General features: G+C 35.3%; 4 protein-coding genes across 7 annotated transcripts; 2 read left to right on the top strand and 2 right to left on the bottom strand.

The window, feature by feature from the left end:
* Positions 1–751: 751 nt before the first annotated feature.
* On the top strand, positions 752–4,898 carry LOC130940671 (translation initiation factor IF3-4, chloroplastic). The gene is made up of 9 exons (XM_057868889.1): positions 752–1,165; positions 1,284–1,323; positions 1,480–1,539; positions 2,340–2,392; positions 3,075–3,130; positions 3,229–3,262; positions 3,743–3,815; positions 3,918–4,010; positions 4,204–4,898. The coding sequence occupies exons 1-9, from the start codon at positions 894–896 to the stop codon at positions 4,345–4,347; spliced, it is 825 nt and encodes a 274-aa protein (XP_057724872.1). The 5' UTR covers positions 752–893; the 3' UTR covers positions 4,348–4,898.
* Positions 4,899–6,254: 1,356 nt separating this feature from the next.
* On the top strand, positions 6,255–11,377 carry LOC130968244 (cellulose synthase A catalytic subunit 7 [UDP-forming]). 2 transcript variants are annotated; one of them, XM_057893429.1, is made up of 13 exons: positions 6,255–6,494; positions 6,610–6,805; positions 7,038–7,237; positions 7,339–7,438; positions 7,521–7,632; positions 7,716–7,982; positions 8,085–8,430; positions 8,592–8,855; positions 8,968–9,180; positions 9,288–9,498; positions 9,604–9,800; positions 9,967–10,320; positions 10,553–11,377. In XM_057893429.1, the coding sequence occupies exons 1-13, from the start codon at positions 6,420–6,422 to the stop codon at positions 11,132–11,134; spliced, it is 3,117 nt and encodes a 1,038-aa protein (XP_057749412.1). In that variant the 5' UTR covers positions 6,255–6,419; the 3' UTR covers positions 11,135–11,377. The 2 variants fall into 2 exon arrangements, with proteins under 2 accessions (XP_057749412.1, XP_057749406.1); XM_057893423.1 differs by having other exon boundaries at positions 9,288–9,800.
* A 157-nt stretch (positions 11,378–11,534) lies between these two features.
* On the bottom strand, positions 11,535–14,602 carry LOC130968256 (pentatricopeptide repeat-containing protein At4g30700). Its single transcript, XM_057893438.1, has 2 exons — positions 11,874–14,602; positions 11,535–11,603 (listed from the first exon to the last, which is right to left on the bottom strand). The coding sequence occupies exon 1, from the start codon at positions 14,590–14,592 to the stop codon at positions 12,226–12,228; it is 2,367 nt and encodes a 788-aa protein (XP_057749421.1). The 5' UTR covers positions 14,593–14,602; the 3' UTR covers positions 11,535–11,603; positions 11,874–12,225.
* A 368-nt stretch (positions 14,603–14,970) lies between these two features.
* Positions 14,971–20,362, bottom strand: LOC130968225 (AUGMIN subunit 8). Of its 3 annotated transcripts, none has more exons than XM_057893394.1 (7): positions 20,040–20,362; positions 16,938–18,442; positions 16,692–16,811; positions 16,228–16,344; positions 16,036–16,125; positions 15,716–15,823; positions 14,971–15,367 (listed from the first exon to the last, which is right to left on the bottom strand). In XM_057893394.1, the coding sequence occupies exons 2-7, from the start codon at positions 18,306–18,308 to the stop codon at positions 15,302–15,304; spliced, it is 1,872 nt and encodes a 623-aa protein (XP_057749377.1). In that variant the 5' UTR covers positions 18,309–18,442; positions 20,040–20,362; the 3' UTR covers positions 14,971–15,301. The 3 variants fall into 3 exon arrangements, with proteins under 3 accessions (XP_057749377.1, XP_057749386.1, XP_057749395.1); XM_057893403.1 differs by having other exon boundaries at positions 18,532–20,359; XM_057893412.1 differs by having other exon boundaries at positions 20,201–20,342.
* Positions 20,363–23,649: the final 3,287 nt, after the last annotated feature.

Raw genomic sequence — 23,649 nt, 5'->3', positions numbered from 1 at the left:
ATATAGTAAGTTAGTATATAGTTAGAATTTTATATTACAGAGCATGTTTCTTTTCATGCATATAAGATATTATATGATTCTTTTTATGTACATTGGATGTTTTTTTTATATCGAATATAAAATTTTTTATCTATATAATTGGGGTGTTTCATTTTTTACTATACTAGATGTTTTTTTCAACGCGCATATCGCATAAGAGTTCTTTCCAGTGGCAGCAACGACCTATGGAGGCGGGAACGAGATGCAATAGTACAATAAAAGAGAACGGAACATAGTGTGAATGTGTGTTTAGAAAAAATTAGGTTGTCTAATCCTAATAATTATTCAAATTAAAAAATCTGATTACTCCTAATCAATTAAAAATATAATTTTCAAAATTAATTTAACATTTTTTAATCCGTTATTTATGTTGTAGTGTTGTCTTCTTATAATTTTTTTATAATTAATTATACGATCAAGAATTTAATTTTGATATGTAAAGTATTTTATCTAATTAAATTCGTTCTTTTAGATAATTATTCATGCGATCAATATAAAAAATAATTATTTTTACTAATGTAGTATTATATAATTAGAAGCATCAAGTTATATTTTTGGAACGAATACATGCTGAAAAGTATACCCAGAAGTGATATAGGGCGGAGGGAATAGGTTCAGCCCATGAAGCAATTATGAGCCCAAAGTAAGGGGATTTACGAAGCCCAGTTTAAGAGAATGATATTGGAGCAAAAATTGTGGATAAGAGAGAGAGAGAGAGAGAGTAGAGTGAGTGAGAGAGGACCCCAAACGAAATGATGCGCCAAACTTGAAGTTTTGTGTCAGCTGAATTCACACTTGACCTTTGTCTCAAAATCTTCATCAGTGTGGAGCAGTGAACGAAGAGGAGCACCACCATGGCTGGTATAACCACCAGCACCGCCTTCCCCTTCCACCACCTCCATACTCGACCCTCTCCTCTTCTCTCTTTTTCTGATTCCAAGCTCTTCGGTCTTCCTATCTCCAATCCCAACTCCCTCAAATTCGATTCTCCTATATCTGCCTCCTTCACATCCTCCCCCTACGTTGCCGCTCGCTACGGCGGTCCCCGCTCTTCCGACTACAACAATTTCAGGAAGCGCCGGAACGATTCCGACGACGACCAAGCTCTCGATATGTCCTCTCTTAGGTTTCCGTCCTCACTCTTTCCTACTATATTTTTGTTCTCTCACTCTCATACACAATTGCCTCTGCAATTTCGCGCTCAATAACTGCTTCGGCTTCTTTTTTTTTTTTTTTGGAAATAGTTCGAATTCCGTGAGGCTTATTGACCAGAGCCAGAATATGGTTAGTTCTCTCGTTGCATTTAGGATTTGAATTCCGTTTACTCAAATTGTCTCTGTAGTAATTAATTGGCTACTTTGGCTTGTACAGTGCTTTGAGAAGAAAGCGACGCTTGAGTAGTGATTAATCTGGCATTTGAAGAAGTTTTTGTTTTTGTAGGTAGGAGTAGTGTCTACCAGTCAGGCCCTTCAAATGGCTGAAGATGCTGAACTTGACTTGGTGTGAAGCCTTTCCCTTTATTCGTTATTTATTTGTTTAGGGATTGGTTGCGTGAAAAAGTTTGCTGTTGATTTTTCTTAACTGAAATACTTGAATGCACTTTGTCCTATCAATGGAATTTAATGTCAACTAAGGTAGCATTTGGTAGAGGGACAGAAACTTTTTAAAGATTGAGACGGAGAGACAGAGACTGAAATAAATCTCAATCAGTATTCTGTTTGGTATAAAGTGGGAGATAGAAATTGAAACAATAATGAAATTTTAATTTAATTTGTACAAAGGGTAAAATTGAAATTAATTAATTGAAATGAGAATATTTTATGTATAAAATGTTATTAAAGTTTCAGTCTCCGTCTCTAAAAATTTCAGTCCCCTATGTCTCTACATTTTGGAGGGACTGAACTATTAAAATTTTGGAGACAGATACAGAAATTTTAGTACCGGTCTCTGAGCCAATGAACATGATATTGAGTCTCAGTCCTCTAATCTTTGTCCCAATACCTCAAAACAAACGCATAGATGTATATGCAAATGTTGTATTGCCTTGACTTGTTCGATAGCTATTGTTTCGGTCCATTTACTTTTTTTCTTTGCAATGTCTTAATTTGAATGTGATAAATGATTTAAGATGTTTCACTTAGACAAGTTTGCAGCTGGAAGCCTGGAAGTGATAGTGAGGTGTTTGAACTATTTGAATTTGGTTTATAATATTTGATTTGATTCAGTGGACCATTTAATTTTTTAATGGGGGTTGGTTAAAATGTTATACTTCTGACGTGAGTGAAACTTATTTTATGCAGGTAATAGTGTCCCCAGATGCAGATCCTCCTGTTGTTCGCATAATGGATTATAGGTATGATCTCCGTATGTTCTTAGAAAGGCTGTGCTCTTTATTTTGATTTTTTTTTTCATATCAAAATATTAGTGGCTATTATGTATGAAGTCATTCAAAGACGTGACCATATCTGTGTCAATTTTAAATGTTCGGACATCTGTTGATAAATTTAGCAGTCAATGACATGTTTCTATGCGTAAGATCAGATAATCATTAGTTGGGTCTGCATTTTATAGACAAATAAACAAATTTGGTTTCTCTTGAGGCAAGGGCGACTTGGGAGTAGTGGGGGAGCTAGGTATACAATTCGCATTGAACTTATGTATAAATGTGATATGTGCTTCTGTCTGGTACTGTCAGAACATTCGATTATAAAAGGTCACTTTTTCATTAAGACTCACTCTTCATCTATTCATTTATTTTTTGTTGTTATTTTTTTTCCTTTTATTTTTGTTTTGCGGGGGGATATCATCACAAGTCACAATGAGATTGAGCTATCAGTAATGGAGAATTGGCACATATATGTAGTTGTTTCATGGAAGTGTTTTTGACTGTTGAGAGAGAAGAGAAGGGGAGAGGAAGGGGGGTGGGGAAGGGGACTTAAGTTACTTTTCCACCTACCTACTTGAATTATATTATGCTTTGAGGATAGTTGGACCTTGAAGATTGTGATTTGAATAGTTTCTCCCTTGTTTTACAGTAAATATAGATATGAACAACAAAAGAAGAAAAGAGATCAGCAGAAGAAAAGTGCTGGTAAGCATTGTAGTAGCTGGACTATGATGTTTTCGTCGAATTTTGTAAGAACTCGGAGCAAATAATTTATTACTGACAAAATGATCTTTTAAATGTAGCCAGTCGGATGGATTTGAAGGAGCTCAAAATGGGGTAATTTCCTAGGCTAGGAGCCTAGATAATCCTTCTTTACTTTTATTATCTCAAAGGGAATATTTGGCAATAGAATGTTCTGGATTTTGTTTCTCAGATTTCCAAATTATATTATACTCTTTCATGATTAGATCCGGCATGTGATTTATTTGATTCATTGTCCAATATGATTTCATGCTTTTGGACTTGTATTGATTTGATGAGATACACGAAGAGGAGTTTGTATAATTGTGATGCCCAAAGATATGTACAATATGGTGCATCTTAATCCTTAAAAATAGATACTCCTAAATGATTGGCATATCATTTTAGATCATAAAGGTTAAGCTATGTTTTAATTTTTGAATCCTAATGATAACATAAACTCAATTAGACCAGTGGTAGAGATTGGTTTTCATTTGCTGGGTTAGTTTTTAGTTACATGAGGTATTGTGCCTTTTTCCTAATTTCTTTCTTAGCTTTGTCTTTTATTTTTAATAGATACAACATTGATGAACACGATTATTCTGTGCGTTTGAAAGCTGCCCGAAAATTCTTGAAAGATGGTGACAAGGTATATTATATATGAAGTATTTATCCATGCCTTATTATTATACGTAGAAGAGAAAGTATATTATATTCAAATTATTCATATCTTTTGGATCACTTCATTCAGGTAAAGGTCATCGTGAATCTTAAAGGTCGTGAAAACGAATTCAGAAATATTGCTATTGAGCTTATTAGACGTTTCCAAAATGATGTTGGGGAGGTAATGACGCTGATTCACTATATCGTACAATTGATGTGTGAATGTATGCTAGAAGCCTAGTATATCTTTGTTGGAGATTGGATTTTCGTGAATTCATTTCAGATTCTTTGAAAGATGATTTCTTTGAATGGAGACATGATATTTGTTTCAACTTGAATCTTATATCAAAACCACATCTCTGGTTGATGTGCAGCTTGGGGCAGAGGAGGCCAAAAACTTCCGTGATAGGAACATTTTCATAATTTTGGTTCCAAATAAAGCCGCTCTACAGAAAACCCAAGATCCACCAAAGAAAAAAGACAAATCCGCAGCAGATGAAGTCTCTGCTAGTGTCTGAAACTCTGCTGCGAGTCTACTGTGAAATGAGTTGTGTGCAACATATATTTTTTTGGCCTGGTTAGAATATGTATGTGTTGTATAGCGTATAATCATGAGCAACAATGACACATTCACCAGAACATAATGGTAGAAGCAGCCTTATGTTATTCAATCCATTGCATGTCAACTTGGTGATTACTCATAGGAAGCTTCATCATACCATAAGGAATTATGGGAAATTGGCAGAGAGAACAGAACGCCAATTTCAGGCATTTATGCCTATGCCAGCATGGTATCTTGCAGTAGCTGTTTCAGGGTGCTGCTTATATTTTCTGTAGTCGTAGTTGTAATGTTTCTATTTCGAGATGTAGATAATGCAACCTACGTACCTAACGATTTGAAGCCTTGAAGGTAACGTAGTTCTGAAGTGCTTACGTTCCAAGGTTGCTAACGTGTTACATATTTGACTCGTATAAGTAATCAGAACCTTGTCCTGATAGCAACATGTTATTTTCATTTAATAATTGACGCCAAACCTTTCTTTGGTTTGGTGCACGAGATTAAAGTTTACATTTATTTGCATATTAGATTAGATGCGGAAATTTAAACAAAACATTATGGTTTGGTAAAATGGAGATTACAATTTCAAGCAGTTACGTCTCATTTATTTTTAAACTTTTTGGTATGTTATTTTAAAACTTATATATACTATTCAATTACTTAGTCTTTTTTCCATTAATTTGTTAAAAACATTGCTCGATTTATATAATGGGTAGCTTTTCTAAACTTCCACAAATGTATGGCTTACACTATACGTGATATCCATATAATTTTTGTTAAAAATGTTAAATTGACACGCAATGTGACTTGCAATAAATATCTGCTAAAATTGAAGAAGATAAGTGATCATAGTAAGGGCTGTTTCGAGGTTGATAACTTGTCTTTTTTTTTAACTTATGAAAATGTATAGTATTAATGTCTTTGGTATAATTTTTAAAATTAAATTGCAATTTTCTAAAAAGTTATTTTAGTGTTTATAGAAAAATTAAAAAAAGACTTTTTTTATAATAAAAAGTTTTTTTTATCACTCTTCTCTTAAAATAAATACTTTGAGTTAAAAAACCGAATACAAAATAACTTATTTATAAGTTATTTTTAATGAGTATTTATTGTTTAAACTATTTTTTTAAAAGGAGTTTAATTAAACTATTTACTCAAACTCGGCCTAAGTTTTTTAAAAGAACCCAACATCAATCATTAATACTTTTATAAAAAAAATATATTTGTATAAAATTTATATTTAGAGTGTGAAATGACTAAAAATATATAAGACGAATTTAACTTTTTTACTCTAATAAAAAGTAGAGTACTTTTACATTCATATATCCATTTAGATGATCTTTTAGATAATGAATTTAAAAATTAGTTATTTTTATTCATATAATTGTCTATATAAGTTTTTTTTTATTATTAATATTTAAAAATTAAATTCAATAAAATAATGTGGCATTTTTTTTTTTGGTGTATTAATATGTGTTGATTTAATAAAGTTTTACTAGTGTTATAACTGATCTCTTGTTTTCTTTTTCACATTAGTAATAGTACTACTCTGTTGACTTGAACGTCATATAGTTTCTATAGGTTAGTTGGTTGAATCCTCCAAATAGTTTCCTATTATATTCAACTAAACCAAACGTTAATGGCTTAATGCAGAAACTTCATTGTAGTTATTGTATTCCTTTTCGAATGCTGACATACCATCCGTTCGCAGCAATGGCTCCCTCCTACTTCTTGCCCACTTGTTACGTTTGCAATGTATGATTTCTGAACAACCAAACAATAGAGTCAGTCGTTGGAAAATGACTCAGAAAAATGGTAGTTGAAAGAAAAAGGAAGAAGCTTAACTTCAAGGCAATGGGGACCCTGCAACCAATTAGCACCATCTCTTATGTGGACACATTAGGTGTCTCATGTGTGTGTGTGTGTAAAGAGTTTAGTTTCCCTTCATAAAATCTCACCACTACATTCTTGTTTTTCTTCCATTGTGTCACCCTGCATTGTCTCCTTCACTATAGTCACTACCAAATCGATATGGAAGCCAGCGCCGGACTTGTCGCTGGCTCTCATAACCGCAATGAGCTTGTTGTCATTCATGGCCATGAAGAGGTAACAGATATCTATGACATTGAAGCTAAAAAAGGAGTTTAATTGCTGATTGTTTTTCATCAAACAGTTTTGATTGATATATGTGTTGTGTTACTACTATGTCCTTTTCTTGCAGCACAAGCCTTTGAAGAACTTGGATGGTCAAGTGTGTGAGATATGTGGTGATGAGGTGGGACTCACGGTGGATGGAGACTTGTTTGTGGCCTGCAATGAGTGTGGTTTTCCGGTGTGCCGGCCATGCTATGAGTATGAAAGGAGGGAAGGCAGCCAACTTTGTCCACAATGCAAAACCAGATACAAGCGTCTCAAGGGTAACTAGTTAATGAATTAAGATGTTACATTTTACATTTTTCCATTCTCTTTTACTTGTAATTGTTACTTCTTGATAATCGATTTCGATGTATTTGAATACATTGATTTTATGAATATACTAAGAAGTAGCAATAACAGATAACAGAAATTAAAGGAAAACTTGTACATGTTTTTCTTTGATTTGTAAATTATTGTTGTTATGTTCTAATCTAAAGTTGGCCATTATATTAGGGAGTCCAAGGGTGGAGGGAGATGAAGATGAGGAGGATGTGGATGATATTGAACATGAATTTAACATCGAGGACGAAAGGAACAAGCATGACCATTCTGCAGAAGCCATGCTGTATGGGAAGATGAGCTATGGAAGAGGTCCTGAAGATGAAGACAATGCTCAATTCCCAGCTGTCATTTCTGGTGGTCGATCTCTTCCTGTAAGATGTTTGAACTTTGAACTATTTCAATAGAAAATAAAGCCTTCTTATACAATTATTCAACTCATACAAATTCTAACTTTGCTTGCATGAATATGCAGGTGAGTGGAGAGTTATCAGCAGTGGGATCTCATGCTTATGGAGAGATGTTATCTTCTACATTGCATAAAAGAGTGCATCCATATCCAGTTTCTGAACCTGGTAATATATCGGTTACAATTTGGTAATAGTAATTGTATAAAAAAAAAGAACAAAAGTGTATTAATGTTATGATCCTAAACAGGAAGTGAAAGATGGGATGATAAGAAAGATGGATGGAAAGAAAGGATGGATGATTGGAAACTTCAACAAGGCAATTTAGGCCCTGAACCTGATGAAGATTTTGATGCAGCCATGTATGCTTCTATAAAAACATTCCTCCAAGCAGTTCTTTGATTTAACTTCAATGAAATGATGGCAATTATGCCAACTGTTGCAGGTTGGATGTAACAAGGCAACCACTATCAAGGAAGGTACCAATTGCATCTAGCAAAGTGAATCCATATAGGATGGTGATTGTGGCGCGGCTTGTTATTCTTGCGTTCTTTCTAAGATATCGAATTCTGAACCCGGTTCATGATGCACTGGGGCTATGGCTAACTTCCATTATATGTGAAATCTGGTTTGCTTTTTCATGGATCCTTGATCAGTTCCCTAAATGGTTCCCAATTGATAGAGAGACCTACCTTGACCGTCTTTCAATCAGGTAACGATATTATTAGATAAAAGATCATTTATATGTCTTTGTTTAATAGCTTAACCTTTTCAGAGAAATGATTGCGTGACCAAAATGTTGTTCATATGTTAGGTATGAGCGTGAAGGTGAACCAAACATGCTTGCTCCTGTAGATGTGTTTGTGAGTACTGTGGACCCTATGAAGGAACCTCCTCTTGTTACAGCAAACACTGTTCTTTCAATCTTGGCCATGGATTACCCTGTTGACAAGATATCATGCTACATTTCTGATGATGGTGCTTCAATGTGTACATTTGAAGCCTTATCAGAAACTGCAGAGTTTGCTAGGAAGTGGGTACCATTTTGCAAGAAATTTTCCATAGAACCAAGGGCACCGGAGATGTACTTCTCTGAGAAAATTGACTACCTCAAGGACAAAGTGCAACCAACCTTTGTTAAGGAGCGGCGCGCAATGAAGGTTAGTACTAAAATTACTAGGACAACACAGACAGATGGTTAAGCATCAGATGAGACACTTAAAAAATATTAGTAGTTGTGAGGAACAAAAATGGTAGAACCTTTTTACATTATGTACAAAAAGACTTCAAGGATTGACTCTATTAATTGTTTGTTTGATAGAGAGAATATGAAGAGTTTAAGGTGAGGATCAATGCACTTGTGGCTAAAGCACAGAAGGTTCCTCCAGGAGGGTGGATCATGCAGGATGGGACACCATGGCCAGGAAACAATACTAAGGATCATCCTGGTATGATTCAAGTATTTCTTGGCCACAGTGGAGGCCATGACACTGAAGGAAATGAGCTCCCTCGTCTCGTCTATGTCTCCAGGGAGAAAAGGCCTGGTTTTCAGCACCACAAGAAAGCTGGTGCCATGAATGCTCTGGTAGAGTTTTGAATTTTGAGCAGCAGTGTTATTTATTTACGTGATGTCCAATTTCACCTTTATGATCCAATATTTCACTTCATTCTTCTCTGATGATTGCTGCGATTTCCAGATTCGGGTCTCTGCTGTGCTTACAAATGCTCCTTTCATGCTGAACTTGGATTGTGATCACTATGTCAATAACAGCAAAGCTGTCCGAGAGGCCATGTGCTTTTTAATGGACCCTCAAACTGGGAAGAAAGTCTGCTATGTCCAATTTCCTCAGAGATTTGATGGTATCGATACACATGATCGGTATGCTAACAGAAACACAGTTTTCTTTGATGTAAGTCACCACAAGATTCTCAGCTTCAGTAAGACATGGCCTTTTTAAAAAGCACTGTCTTTGCAGAATTCAGATACTTAACTACTTTCACTTCTTTGTGTTTGCAGATTAACATGAAGGGATTGGATGGAATTCAGGGTCCTGTATATGTGGGCACAGGTTGTGTATTCAGGAGGCAAGCTTTATATGGATACAATCCTCCAAAGGGTCCTAAACGTCCAAAAATGGTAAGTTGTGACTGTTGTCCATGCTTCGGAAAGCGTAAGAAGGCAAAGCATGCAAAGAATGATGCAATTGCAGAGGCAGCAAACCTTAAAGGTTCTCATTTTTCTCTATTCATTAGTCACTACTATTTGAAACTAATTTATATCCAAATTGGTTTCCCTTTACCTATTCTAACCCCTGTCACATGTCTCTATATAGCAATGGAGGATGACAAAGAGTTGCTCATGTCCCAAATGAATTTTGAGAAGAAATTTGGGCAGTCATCTATTTTTGTGACTTCAACTTTGATGGAAGAGGGTGGTGTACCTCCTTCATCAAGTCCAGCAAGCCAGCTTAAAGAAGCCATTCATGTAATCAGTTGTGGTTATGAAGATAAAACTGAATGGGGAATTGAGGTAAATTCTATTTTTAACAAGGTTATCAAACTCGAGTTCACCAAATAGATAAACTTGAAATGTAAAACTCAAATCCTCGAAAACTCGATTGTCCTGAATATCTTACTATATTCACATTTAAGAATAAAAGGAACTCATCCAAGAATTTTGCTTTCCAAATTTGCAGCTAGGTTGGATATATGGTTCTATTACAGAGGATATTCTAACAGGTTTCAAGATGCATTGCCGTGGTTGGAGATCCATTTACTGCATGCCAAAGAGAACAGCATTCAAGGGTACTGCTCCCATCAACTTGTCAGATAGGCTTAACCAGGTGCTTCGTTGGGCACTTGGATCCATCGAGATCTTCTTCAGTCGCCATTGCCCGTTATGGTATGGCTACAAGGAAGGGAAGCTAAAGTGGCTTGAGAGATTTGCATATGCAAACACAACTGTCTACCCATTCACATCCATACCTCTGGTTGCATACTGTATTCTTCCTGCTGTCTGCTTACTCACTGACAAATTCATCATGCCGCCGGTAACAATTTTTGAACTATTCACTTCAATTTAGAATGGAGTTAGACATGACATGATTCTTGAATTTTAACATGCATAGTTTCATGTAATTTTATGTTATCTTCACAAAAGCACGAGACATGACATTATATGAATGCTAATAAATATATAGTAGGACTTAATCCATGATAGCTAAAAAGCTGAAATGCTTCAATCGTCAAAAACTCACATTTTATTTATTGCTTATGATTCAGATAAGCACTTTTGCTGGTTTGTACTTTGTTGCTCTCTTCTCTTCAATCATTGCAACTGGCATTCTTGAGTTGAAATGGAGTGGAGTGAGCATTGAAGAATGGTGGAGAAATGAACAATTCTGGGTCATTGGTGGTGTATCAGCACATCTCTTTGCTGTCATACAAGGTCTTCTGAAGGTGTTGGCTGGAATTGACACCAACTTCACTGTCACATCCAAGGCTGCAGACGATGAAGAATTTGGAGAGTTATACACCTTCAAGTGGACTACTCTCTTGATTCCTCCAACTACAATCTTAATAATCAACATTGTTGGGGTTGTTGCTGGAATCTCAGATGCAATAAACAATGGTTACCAATCATGGGGACCTCTCTTTGGAAAACTCTTCTTCTCCTTCTGGGTGATTGTCCATCTATATCCATTCCTTAAAGGTTTGATGGGTCGGCAAAACCGCACACCTACCATAGTTGTGATATGGTCAGTGCTATTGGCTTCCATCTTCTCGTTGCTCTGGGTAAGAATTGATCCATTTGTGACGAAAACTAAAGGACCTGATACCAAGATGTGTGGAATAAACTGCTGAAGATTAGTGTTCCCTTCATAGTATTCTTTGGTGACCATGTTGATGGTGTGTGCAAATGCTTGATTTTAAGGTATAATTTGTTAACCAACGAATGTAGATGCACATGGAGGAATAAGGAAAGACTGAAAGCTATCAAGTGCAAGTGCAGTTTTGTCGTTCTTGTAAATGTACTACATATAGCTTTATGTTTTGGCTTAAATTGCTCAAGGATTGGAAAGTAAATGAACTTTACAAGTTTACCGATATATCGTGCAAATTAGTAGTACACTGATCTTCAATCACATTCATCTTTTATTGAATTATAACCATATTTTTTTTCACAATCAGTAAACAGAATGCAAAGGCAGTAGCAAATATACCTGATCTACAAATTGGTTTTGAATGATTTGGGCTCTGGAAACTGGATTTGTAGTTGTGTAACGACATGTGAATCAATTCATTCCATGGAAGATTTGAGCTTGAAAATCAACTGTTAAATTTTCTAATAGGTTTAAGATTACATGAATCTCTTTATCAGAAAGCAACAACTTTCTATAAGCAACAATTTTCTTCCTTTATTAAACAAAGGAGAAGCACTGAGCAAAATATTTAATTTTGCAAGTATATAAGGAAAAGAAAAGATTCTTTTGGTTGCAAATTCGTTAGAATTATTTCATATATTCAACAGCAGCTCCAAATAGCAAATTAAAAAATTGAGAACACTTGATGACTAGATAAATAGTGAAACATGGTAACTTACTATCAACTCCGTTACAATAGTACAGCCGAGGAGGATGTCAGCCTCCTGCATGGACAAAAAGAATGCAATGCTAGTATGTGTCTCTAAAAGATACAATGACTAAGACTGCTTGATACAGTAAACGGGCTTGTATGATGTTTAGGTGGAGTACAGCAGCAGACAAGCATGATAGAACTTAGATATCACTCAATTTAACTTGCTTCAAAAATATTTCAAGTGATCAACTCAGTGTCATGCTGCTCAAGTGGGGTGTCTGCATCGTATTATTGTAAGGTAAAAAATATGAAACTAAAAGCTCAGGTGATGCTTCTGCCCCACTTAGTTTAACTGGTAAACAATTATTCATTCAGATTCACCAATAATCGCCACAAGAACAGACACCATCTTTGAAGTGGTGGAATCTGTTAGCATCCCTGACTACAATGACTCTTTCTGTGATCTTTGATATATATTTAGTTGCAGTATGACAATCTAAACAAACCCGGAGATTCTTGATGATCCTGATCTCAGTACCAGGTTCAGTTGTAATAAGAGCAAAAGCAATGGCTAACTTCTCACTGTGAACATTAACCATGAGCTCCTTTTCTTCTTCTTCCACATCATGCAAAGCAGTGACTGTCTCCGAACGGTATCCAATTTCCCTCATCTTGCTAGTTAACTTCTCCAGCATTTCATAGATAGCAGTAGCATGAGAATGAGATCGATCACCAGATACAAATACATGTGGGGTCCCATGAATTTCAATTAGAGTGCAACCAGGAGTCTTTGCCAGTTTTCTTTTCTTCACTCCTTCTCGTATTGAAGCAGCCTTTGGGAAGTTTCTCTCTACCGAGTATATATTAGAGAGCAAAACATGGTATCCAACACTCCCTGGATCCAATTCAAATAGCTTTTCCGAAGCCATGCGGGCCATATTTGTGTCTTTGTGAATCATGCAAGCACCAAGCAATGTACCCCACACTGCAGGACCAGGCTCAACAGGCATACTCCTTATAAATTCTAAGGCCTTTTCTAACTGCCCAGCTCGCCCAAGAATGTCCACCATGCAGGCATAGTGCTCAGGCAGGGGTTTGATCCCGTATTCATTGACCATAGCACGGAAAATTTCATCTCCTTCTCTTACCAAGCCAGCATGACTACAAGCATACATGACTGAAAGAAAAGTAACACTAGATGGTTGAAATCCTAAATGTAACATCTCATTAAAAAGCTTAAGCGCTTCATGCCCGTGTCCATGGAGCCCATAACCAAAAATCATAGTATTCCATGTGACAGTATTCTTTTCACTCATCGAGTCAAATAGTTGCCATGCCTCTGATATGTTCCCACACTTAGCATACATGTCAACTAGAGCAGTGGAAACATAAATGTTTGGTTCAAGATTTTTGCTTTTGATCAGCTCATGGACCCATTTCCCAAAACTCAGTGCTCCTAGTTGAGCACAAGCTGAAAGGATAGTTGTGATTGTAACTGGATTTGGAGCAAACTCACTCTTCATCATCTCCTGAAAAAGAGAGAGAGAGGTCTCGGTTAAACCATTCTGAGTATAACCCGAAATCATAGCATTCCAAGCAGCCACAGTTTTCTCTGGCGATTCATCAAATAAGGAGCGTGCCAAGTCCATTTCATTGAGCCTACTGTACACAGTTGTGAGTGCGGTTGAAACAGACGGATGCGAAATAGTACCAGATTTCACACAAAATCCCTGAATAGAGGAAGCCAAATGAAGATGACCAAAGGGAGAAGACACTGGAATCAAGCCAACCATAGTGCTTGAACTCACCCTCTGACCAGAAGCAAGCAACTCTCTGAAAAGCTTCACCGAACACTCAACCTCACCATTGCAAGTAAACCCAGAAATAAGAGCATTGTAAGACACCAAGTCAGGCTTATCGATCATCCAAAATAACAACCTAGCAGTGTCCACATCCCCACATTTCGAATACAATGAAACCAAGCCCGTAAGCACATAATCAACAGAATGAAACCCAATTTTCATAGCCAAACACTGAATCCCCATCCCAACTCCCAACTCCTTCAACTCAGCAGCAGCAGGGAGCACAGTAGACAATGTAGTTGAATCCAACCTCACCCCATCTTCAACCATGTCCCCAAAAACCTCAATAGAATCCTCATAACAACAATTCCTCGCCAAGCCATTAACCATAGCGTTCCACAAAACAGTATCTTTCTCAGGCATTCTATCAAACACCTTTCTAGCATACCCAACACGAGAAAACTTGCAGTACAAGTCAACGAGTGCAGAACCCACAAATAGGTTGGGGGCCAACCCATCAACAATGGCATGCGCGTGCAGCATCATCCCGTGCTTCTCGTCGCGGGAACCAGAAGCGGCGTTGATTGTGAAAGCATAGGTGAAGTTATCAGGGGAAAGGTTGATGCTTTTGCGGAGGCGGGAGTAGAGGGAGAGAGAGGTAGAAGGGGAAGCGTTGAGGGAGAAACCTTGGACGAGGACGTTGAAGAGGAAGATGTCGGGTTTGGGGAAGGAGAAGAAAAGAGAGAGGGCGTGGCGAGGGGCGCGGAGGTCGAAGAGGCGCTGGGTGAGCTTGGTGACGGTGGCAATGTCGGAGTGGAAGCCATTACGGAGAAGCTGAGCGTGGAGCTGGAGGAGGTGGTGGATCGTGGCGGAGTTGGTGATGAGTGAGAGGAGGGCGTTGCGGCTCGGCGGTGCAGACAGCTCCCGGTGAATCATCTGCATCTGCACTCCAATTTCATCATTCCCTTCTTTAACAAAACAACGGATCTTTTTTTTTTTAATCCTAAAAGAATGTTTATAAAATAAAATATTGATTTCTTGATATGCTTTTTTTAAAAAAAAAAAATACATTTTCAATAGTACCAATACATTTAAATGGTAACAGTTTAATTTTTATTTTTCAATCTAATTCAATTTTATTTAAAAAATTATTATTTATATTTTTCAATTTCAATTTATTTTTTATTCTAATCTGCTTAAAATTATTGTGGTTTGGATCGCATAAGCTCTGTTATTTAGCATCAAAATGTTTAACTTCGTGCTACTTTTGCCTTTGGTGGTCAAATATGAATTAAATGCAAACTATAGTGCAAAAATGGGTTGAACTCAATATAACTCTTTTGCTTTGCATTTTCTTTCTCATTTGTCCTGATACAAAATTACAAGTGGAAGGCTTGGTCGCCAGTGTTGACTAAAGAAAGGAGAGGAAGATAATAATGGAACAATATGAATTCCAACATATTTGAGTGAGACAAAAAAGGGAAGGAGCCTATTTAAACATAACAAAAATAATTTACAAGGGTAAATAACCTGAAATAATTATATAATATATTAGATATACTTATACTATTTGGCTGCAGCCGCAAGAACCAAGAAGTGTTGTTAGCTTAGAAGTAGGTCAAGCTAATGCTTGTTTAAATTCCAGCATTTGTTACTTATTCACCTCTAAAACTTGCTTGATTTGCATGAGATGCGTCCGAAGGCTATTTTCCTCAACCTGATTTATCCAAAAAATAATTAGAAGACTAGCAACACAATGATGATGATAACCATGAAACGCATTATTTTCGTCTCATCAAATGCTCATGAACAATTTTACATGCAAGATATTTCTCTCAAACTGTCTTAATGAAAGAAACTAATCAAACTAATCCACTATGAATTTGGAAGGATGTGTCTCCATTTTATCTTTGTATACTACATATTTTGGTTGATAACTATGATTGAGAACTGAGCCACATATTTTGGTTGGCTGTTAACTTATTTTCATACTCAACATCATAAATTTGAGAGATTTTGTTGAGTACAATGTTGTTAACTGTTTAGTATATACCATGACTCTCACCTGCATAGCTGCTGCAAATGTTAGTAGCGCTTCGCATTCATCAAGCAAGGCCTTTTCCTGTGCTGATACTATAGCAACTTCAGAAATTAAATTATTCATGGCCTCCACCTATGATAACATAAAAACAGGTGTAAATGCCTAGAATATTGCATTTGACTACGAAATGATGGAAAAAATGATATTGACCATCAGATACTAAATTAAACAGTAATACAATAAATGGAGGACAAGTTTGATAGTAATGTGTTAGCCTAGAAAACAACAGGACAATAGATGATATGGTGGACTAAAACAGTATAACTCTAGATAAAGTAAGTCACCCGTGAAAGCGAAGGGCAGATTGCAGATCCCATTGCTTGCATGACATCAACAGCTGAACAGATAGCAACTTTCAAATGCTCAATATCTGCCTGAAAAGGTGTAAAGTTATTATTGTTAACTTGTTATTATCGATGCATGCATCTCATCCGGTCGTCCCAGGTATCAAATCAACAAACACAAACCAGGCATACCTTTGCCCCTCCAGTCACTGGAAGACGAAGAGTGCTTGCCTCGAAGTCTTCTATAGCCCCAGATACAGCATCAACGTGATCACTTTCAAGTGCAGCCCAATCATCAAGGTAGGTCATCTGCTTCAAACATAGTTAAAGACCCACATCAGAACAATATATCACCAAGTATTGAAAGTTGAACTAATTAAGTAATGAAGGGAAATAGGATTACACTTATAGGAAGTGATATAATTATATCAACCGCTAATATCAATAACGTGTAATCAGAGACTAATAAAAAAACCTATATTCAATATACAGGGGCATAGGGCCAATATCTGCTGTGCATATTTGCTTAACTCATAAATCACCAACTATCCAAGTCAATCAGGTAAAAAATTTAATGAATAAAAAGTAACTGGAATGTCCCTAAAAAAAGGTGGCATGTGGAATCATAACTATTTTAGTCATCACAGAAGCATTACTTGATCATTCAAAATAGAATTCAGCTTGAGCTCTAGCCGCAGCTGCTGGAGATTGATCCTCTTCCTAATAATTGATTCCCACATAGACAAAGTAGTGCTCCATACATCATATAAAGTTCTCTGCATCATTATTGAAAGATTTTTGTAAAATTATGTAAGCAAGTAAATTGACGTGCACAATCCTGTACATAGCATAAGAACTACACTACAAGAGTTTGCAAGCTTATGAAAGAGAGCAAATCATACCTCCACAGTTAAATTTTGGATGTAAAGTGCATCCTCTGCTCTTGCATTGACAAATCTCCATTGCAGGTATCTGTTGTACATAAGTCGTAACTGGTGAGCATCTTCTATGAAGGCTGCACTCTTTTTCCCTTTCTTAAAATCAGCAATAAAGCTCATAACTGAAGTTGAATTGTCAGATGGACTGGTAGGACTGTTTGGCCTAATTTGAGATGGATTAAGCCCTCTAGAAAAAGGAGTTACAGGAGTTGATGGCCTCGACCGAGATGGACTGAGACCTCTTGAACCAGGAGAGGATATCACCGATGTCTTACTGGGTGAGGCAGGACGCGACAAGGACAGAGATCTGACTCCAGCAGTTGACAATCCTGTTTTATCTGCCGGAGTTGTAGAAACGGGTCTAAGTGATCTTAATAACTGGAGGCGGTCATCAGTTGATTTCATCTGGCTTCCTGTCCTTCCGCTTTCACCAAGCAATGACAGCCTTCCAGCATCATTAGAACCTTTTTGCACGGGCTTACTTGTTTCGCCTGGTAGAGACAATCTTCTCAGCGAAGGCATGCTAGTTCCCGAGGCCGAAACTTCACTCGATAAAGACAATCTTCTCAGCGATGATACACCAGTTTCTGAAATTGGAGTGCTCAACTTTCTTATCGTGGTATCAGCATGATCTATATTTCGGTTTAATGAACTAGGCAATACCTTCCCACCTACTCTACTTGGCCACCGATGCTGATCTATCAATCGAGAATGCAGACCATCAACTGGTTTTGAATTCTCTGATTGATCAGTGGTATTCTTCCCTTTAAGAGGGCTCCTAATTCTCTCAGGAGTAGCCTTTCGAGGAGTTTCAGCCTTCTTGTGAGCCACATTGGAAGCAGGCCTCAATGTACGATCAGAAGGGCTAGTAACCGGCTTCTCTTTTTCTTTCTTGCTGACAGGTATCGAAATGGTATCGGACTGGAAAGAAACACTCAAGCTTCGCATTGTAGAAGGCCATAGGGCCTCTGGAAAGCGGCTACCAGCTGCCTGTCTGGATGATAAATGCACATCTGCAGATGAGTCGCTGACCGGTGTGGAAGGACTGCGTGGGGAAGAGGGAGTAGCCGGCCTCTTCCTCTCTGCTGAGACAGGCCTCTTTGGTAACGGTTTGGGTGATGCAGGAGTAGTTCTTGAGAGGGTTGGAGATGGGCATCGCCGAGGAGTAGAAGTTGGGGATGCTGGAGAAGGTGATTTATACCTTGAACTAACTTCCCTTGTTGCTGGAAGCCTGGTAGCGAGTGCATTGAACTTTTCAGCTAGAACCAAGGGTTGTCTTCGAGTCTCCACAGCTCGGAGTTTCCGTAATGCTTGATCTGATTCATGTACATCCATCCACTCTATCACAGTTAGACCACATTGATCTTAGTGTTCATGAAACTCGGCTAGATATAGCAGCTTTGGCAATCAATGGAATAAATGAACAGCACAGATTATCCAGAAAGAAGATCCTTTCCTCTGCAATAAATCTGCAACAAATGCAAAGAAAGTTAAGATACCCCAGATTGGAAAAGAAAAAGGAAACCAGAGAATAAACCCATAAACAAAAAAAGTGTACATCTTTACAGAGACTCTGATCTGTTGGAGAACAAATTTGAGAATCGTGTGTGGTAAACGCAAGTGGGTATGTTTTTGTCATAAAAAATATCCTGAATCCAACAAGATCAGGACACGGCAAGAAGAATATGGAGAGGGAAAACAACATTAGTTGTGATGGATGAGAGAAACTAGCGGAAACTGTCTCAATGTGCATTTAACGTTTTATCACCAAACTTTGGTTACAGTTTAACTGGAGAACATAGCAAGAATTGCAGGGATGGGAGGGGGGTCCCCTTGGAAATTGGGGATACTGGGAAATGAAATGGAATTATGGAGGGGGTGTAGGATAAGAAAGAGGTAAGGGCGTAGGGTAAGAGGCTTTTATTTTTTTCCCCTTTTGTCTTTCTCACGGGAGTGCCATGGTCGGGTGGGTTGGCAATGGGTTCTCTCCACATAAACCCACTCTGTCCCTATTTCCTCATCTCTCTCAACTCCTTTTCATGAAAGGGAATTCTATGAAAGTGATGCCATAACTTGCAGGGCCAATAATAAGTGCCTATTTCTATTCCTATCTATCTTTCAAGCTCAAACACAGTAACATTCTTCCCTTTCTTCCCAATTTGACTCAAACACTAATTAGTGGTAGTTAGTAGTTACCATATATATATATATATATGACAACTTACTGTTTCATGAGTTTTTTGTGCCTAAATTTGCAGAGAGAATTCTCAAATAGAGAATGTAAATTGATGTGTTTTGTTTGTAATGCTATGCACAGATACATTATATGGGTTTTGTTGTAAGGTTGAAGTATGAACTAGCTGGTGGTAATGTTTGGGAGATGGGTAAAGACATGGACATCCACGTGCAGTGACGATTATTGTCCATCCCCATAAACACTTATTTCGCAAACCTAACATGATTCACCAGAATCAGAATAAAATAAAATACTTCATAAAAGATTGATTGTGAGGTAATTTCTTTTTTGACCATACCGAATAATTATTTTTTAAAGTACTCATGAACGAATATCTATAGAATGGAATCCCAGAAAAAGAAAAAGAAAAAAAAAAGGAACCATTTTAACCTGGAAAATTTGGAAAGAAACAAAGGGTTCTAGGACAGAGATCCATGACAGATGTCTGGATTGACAGGTTCATGTCTCTCTCTCCGAAGACACGTTAAGTGTTTTCACTGTTCATCTAATCTCGCAGAACGAATACAAACACTAGGGTTCATTGAATCCTAATTCCTTCAATCATTAAAATTAATTTGAACACTTTCTCTAATTTCGGAAATTCAAAATCCAAAAAGAAAAAAAAATCAAATAACTCTCTCTTCTTCTTCTTCTTCTTCTTCGAATTCACCGAGCATGAAACTTGATCAAAAACCAAAATCTGGAGAAATCCACGCATAACGCGATAGTAGACAAAGTGATCTACGTAGAGCTAAGAAAACGAAAAACAGAAGCTCCGAAGAGGAAATTAATCAGAACACAATTGATTTCAATTTCGATGAATTTCTCACCTTCTACTGCTAAAAAAAAAACTTGCTCTGATCAGATAATCTTTATTTTCTTCCTCTTCTTCTTCTTTCTTTTTCGTTTTTTTTCTCCTAAAATTCAAAAAACAAAAGCAAGATGCGAAAGGAGGATCCAAAACGGATAAGAAATGAGGTGCAGATCTCACGAAGGTTCGCCGGAGACAAACGGAGAAAGGACAGCCGGTCGCCGGAGTTCAACTTCGTCGGCGGTGGCAATTTTGTGATTTCGAAGAGAAAGAGAGGGAAGGAGAAAGGGAAGAAGAGAATTAAAAAGAGGAAAAATATAAAGTGATGATTTCTACTGAAAAATAAAAAAAAAAATTAAAAGAAAAGAATTATAATATTATATATTACTGTATATTTAGGTTAATAAAATAATGTAAACGGTTTTCAGTTGGAAAGAAAAAGGAGGGAGTCGGGACGGTTGTTTTCGCGCCACCTACTTTTAATTGATTCTTCCGCCTTATGCAGTAATTTAATTTAATTTATAATTATAATTATTTTTGTACTTTTTGTATTAAATGCGTGATGAGTTACTTATAATTAACAGATAAATGGTTAAATTTGTCTCTGAAAAATTATTTATTTTATAAATTAATTTAAAAAAAAATTAATTAAATTCGTTTTTTAAAATTTTAAATTAATCGTATTAGTCTATCTGTTTTTTATTCTATTGTGTAAAAATTGGTTAATATGGTATGTTAAATGATTTTACTATTAGCAGGATAAATTTATAAAATTATATCAAATCAAAATTTAATTAAAGAAAGAACTTAAGGCATTAAAATTCATCAATTTAAAATTTATTTTGTCTAATTTTATAAATTTATCATTTTCACGACCAAATAAGACTTTTAGTTATATATTATGTGTCACTTAACTTATTATATCAACAAATTTTAACACGTTAATAACCGAAGTCACTGAAAAACTAAAATGATTAAGTTAAAATTTTTGAAAAAAATAAATTTAATTAAAAAAGTATTTTAAAAATTAATTTAACCATTTATTCTATAATTTATTAAAGTTAAATAAAATAATTAATATTGATATTAATTACCTGGCTTTAATTTATATTGAATACTTGGCTTTCATCGGATATAAATTGATATTAAATAATAAAAATCACTATGTGAAAACAACTTTGTCACATTATGCTGCGTTTAAATATCCTTCTCATCTAAACTCTGTTTTTAAGGAAAAAATTAAAACAGACGTAACATGTATTAATTAATACTTGCCATATTATTAATATATTTCTTTATCATTGACGTACTAATGCTATTATCATTTGCCCTTTTTTTTCTCCGAAAAGATAACATTGTAAGATACAAGTCATCTATTTTTGTATGAGAAAAACACAATTATTATGTGAAAAATTGCTTCCCCTATTTTCAGATTTTGAATTTCTTTCTTGAAACTATTTGTTAAACGAAAATAAAAGTACAAAATCATGCTTAACTCATTGCTTCCCACTAGCTTGATTTACAATGTTAAGTAGACTTATGTTACAATCAAAATTAGGTAATACTTGTAAAATCATGGCTTTCAATTCGGACTAATAATTAATACGTGAAGGTGAGGAAAAGAAGTTTTTATTGCCTCTTTTTAATATTCATTTTTTGTTGAGTGAAATAATGTAGTAACATTTTTTGCATACTTTTTTTATCTCTCTCTCTCTTAGTACGTTATTATGTAAAATTAAAACTCAATAACAAATTTTATTACTTTTTAAATGTCAGATTTTTTAATAAATTTTAGGTCAAATTCAGGTTAACTTTTTTTTAGTTTTTTTATAGTATTCATATCAATAGAGTCAAAGATTAAAGTTAAAATTTATCGTTAGTCAATAAATTACTATATGCACAAAAATAGAGTAAATTGCTCAAGTTGTTTAAATTTAGGGTTAACTAACTACATAATTACAAGCTATACTTCTTATTAAGGGTAAAATCTGACCCACCTATTTTAACATCTAATTATTACCTTTGCTTTAGAAAAAGAAAAAAGAAAAATAAAAGGTGCAGAGAATAATTCAAACCTCATATGTGTTTAAATTATTAGTTTCTATATATGGCTAATTTTTTTTATACGAGATTGACATGTGAGTTATACTGAGTTATGGAGTATTAGGGAGATATATACGATTGTGACAGCGTTTAATTTTTTGTTTTAGTAGAAAAAAATTGGATCGTCTGATTTTATTACAGAAAAGAACACAAATCAGACAGTCTGATTTGTATAGAACAGAATTTTGTGAATACTGAAATCAAATCCAGGATTTTCTACTACTACACAAATCGAATCCAGAATTTTCAGTACCTCAAATCAGACGATCTCATTTATCTTGTACAATCTTCACACCTGATAAAATACCATATATATTTCTAACTCTGCTATACACCAACCCCTCTCCATATTAAAATTAAAAAGTTTTCTATATATATTGCACCAAAATATGTACGTACCATAGTAGTTATGAACTATTAAATGTAGAAACTTTCCATAAAAAAAATGCACCGCGTTAATTTTCGTGTCAATGAAAACCTACTATATATAGCGATGCCATTCTTAATTATTAGAACTTCAATAATGAGGATCATTTTAAATGCAGAGTCTTTCAACTATTTAAGTATTTTGATAAAAAAAGGGTATAGGTTTGTAATTTTGTATATTATATATTTAATTTGCGTAGAAAAATAAACTAAATACGAATAACTTAGAGTATGTTTGATTTATATTTTCATTTTTTATATTTTTTTGAATTTTGTGGAAAAAAAACAGTAAAAATTATAGATTTTCTTTTTTTATTTTCACTCCATATTTTATTTATTTTTTTCACACAATTTTAAAAAGAAAACCACTTTAATAAAGACACTAAAAATATCTTTTTTTTTTAAACATTCACACATATCATGTTATTATTGAACATCCTTATTAAACTGATTAATAATTTATTTTTTATTATAAACCAAAACAAAATCGATTTATTATAGCAACAATAATAAATCAATTTGTCTGCATTATAATTATTAGACCCGATTTAATCCGATCGAATTATACCATCTAAACCGAATATCTTTAAATTTTTTGATAAAAAGATAATTATATTTCTGACTTTTTTTGTTTTTTGGACATTTAAATCCCTAAAAAAATAAATTTATTGTTATTGTTATAAAAAAAATCTATTTTATTCTAATTTGTTAAGAAATTCAAAAAGGAAAAGTATGACAAGCCAATGGAATATTTGTACAATGTGTACAATGGAAGTTTATGGAGTATTAGATATATAACCATTAGTGTTACCTTTTTCCATCAGTTGAAACTTTTGGGATGAGTAGTATCATGACATTTATAGTATAGGAGATGTTCATTCTGTAACTCAATAGCCCATTGTACAAATAGTCCATTGTCTCCCTAGCGAGATCCATTCAAAAATAACTGATATAATACGATACGTAAATATCTTTACAAAAAACGTTTTACGCATCTTTATTGAAAATTCCTTTTTAAAAATAGAAGATATTATAAATAAATAAAAAAATACAAATACAAATAAAACACATCCCTAGATTTCACATTATTACAAGTTATA

The sequence above is a fragment of the Arachis stenosperma genome, chromosome 1, assembly GCF_014773155.1.
Source record: "Arachis stenosperma cultivar V10309 chromosome 1, arast.V10309.gnm1.PFL2, whole genome shotgun sequence".
In the NCBI taxonomy this organism is placed as follows: Eukaryota; Viridiplantae; Streptophyta; class Magnoliopsida; order Fabales; family Fabaceae; genus Arachis; species Arachis stenosperma.
Note: the sequence above shows the minus strand (reverse complement) of the source record. Positions and strands in the feature narration are given on the sequence as shown.

What these genes read in the sequence shown, in the direction of transcription:
- LOC130940671 (XM_057868889.1), top strand. Translation starts at nt 894, where the DNA reads ATGGCTGGTATAACCACCAGCACCGCCTTCCCCTTCCACCACCTCCAT. An exon ending in TTGACCAGAGCCAGAATATG is followed by an intron (nt 1,324 to 1,479) that starts GTTAGTTCTCTC and finishes TTGTTTTTGTAG; the next exon opens with GTAGGAGTAGTGTCTACCAG. An exon ending in TCTTGAAAGATGGTGACAAG is followed by an intron (nt 3,816 to 3,917) that starts GTATATTATATA and finishes CACTTCATTCAG; the next exon opens with GTAAAGGTCATCGTGAATCT.
- LOC130968244 (XM_057893423.1), top strand. Translation starts at nt 6,420, where the DNA reads ATGGAAGCCAGCGCCGGACTTGTCGCTGGCTCTCATAACCGCAATGAG. An exon ending in ATATCCAGTTTCTGAACCTG is followed by an intron (nt 7,439 to 7,520) that starts GTAATATATCGG and finishes GATCCTAAACAG; the next exon opens with GAAGTGAAAGATGGGATGAT. An exon ending in GAAGATTTTGATGCAGCCAT is followed by an intron (nt 7,633 to 7,715) that starts GTATGCTTCTAT and finishes CAACTGTTGCAG; the next exon opens with GTTGGATGTAACAAGGCAAC.
- LOC130968256 (XM_057893438.1), bottom strand. Translation starts at nt 14,592, where the DNA reads ATGCAGATGATTCACCGGGAGCTGTCTGCACCGCCGAGCCGCAACGCC.
- LOC130968225 (XM_057893394.1), bottom strand. Translation starts at nt 18,308, where the DNA reads ATGGATGTACATGAATCAGATCAAGCATTACGGAAACTCCGAGCTGTG. An exon ending in CAGTGACTGGAGGGGCAAAG is followed by an intron (nt 16,126 to 16,227) that starts GTATGCCTGGTT and finishes ACACCTTTTCAG; the next exon opens with GCAGATATTGAGCATTTGAA. An exon ending in TCTGCCCTTCGCTTTCACGG is followed by an intron (nt 15,824 to 16,035) that starts GTGACTTACTTT and finishes ATGTTATCATAG; the next exon opens with GTGGAGGCCATGAATAATTT.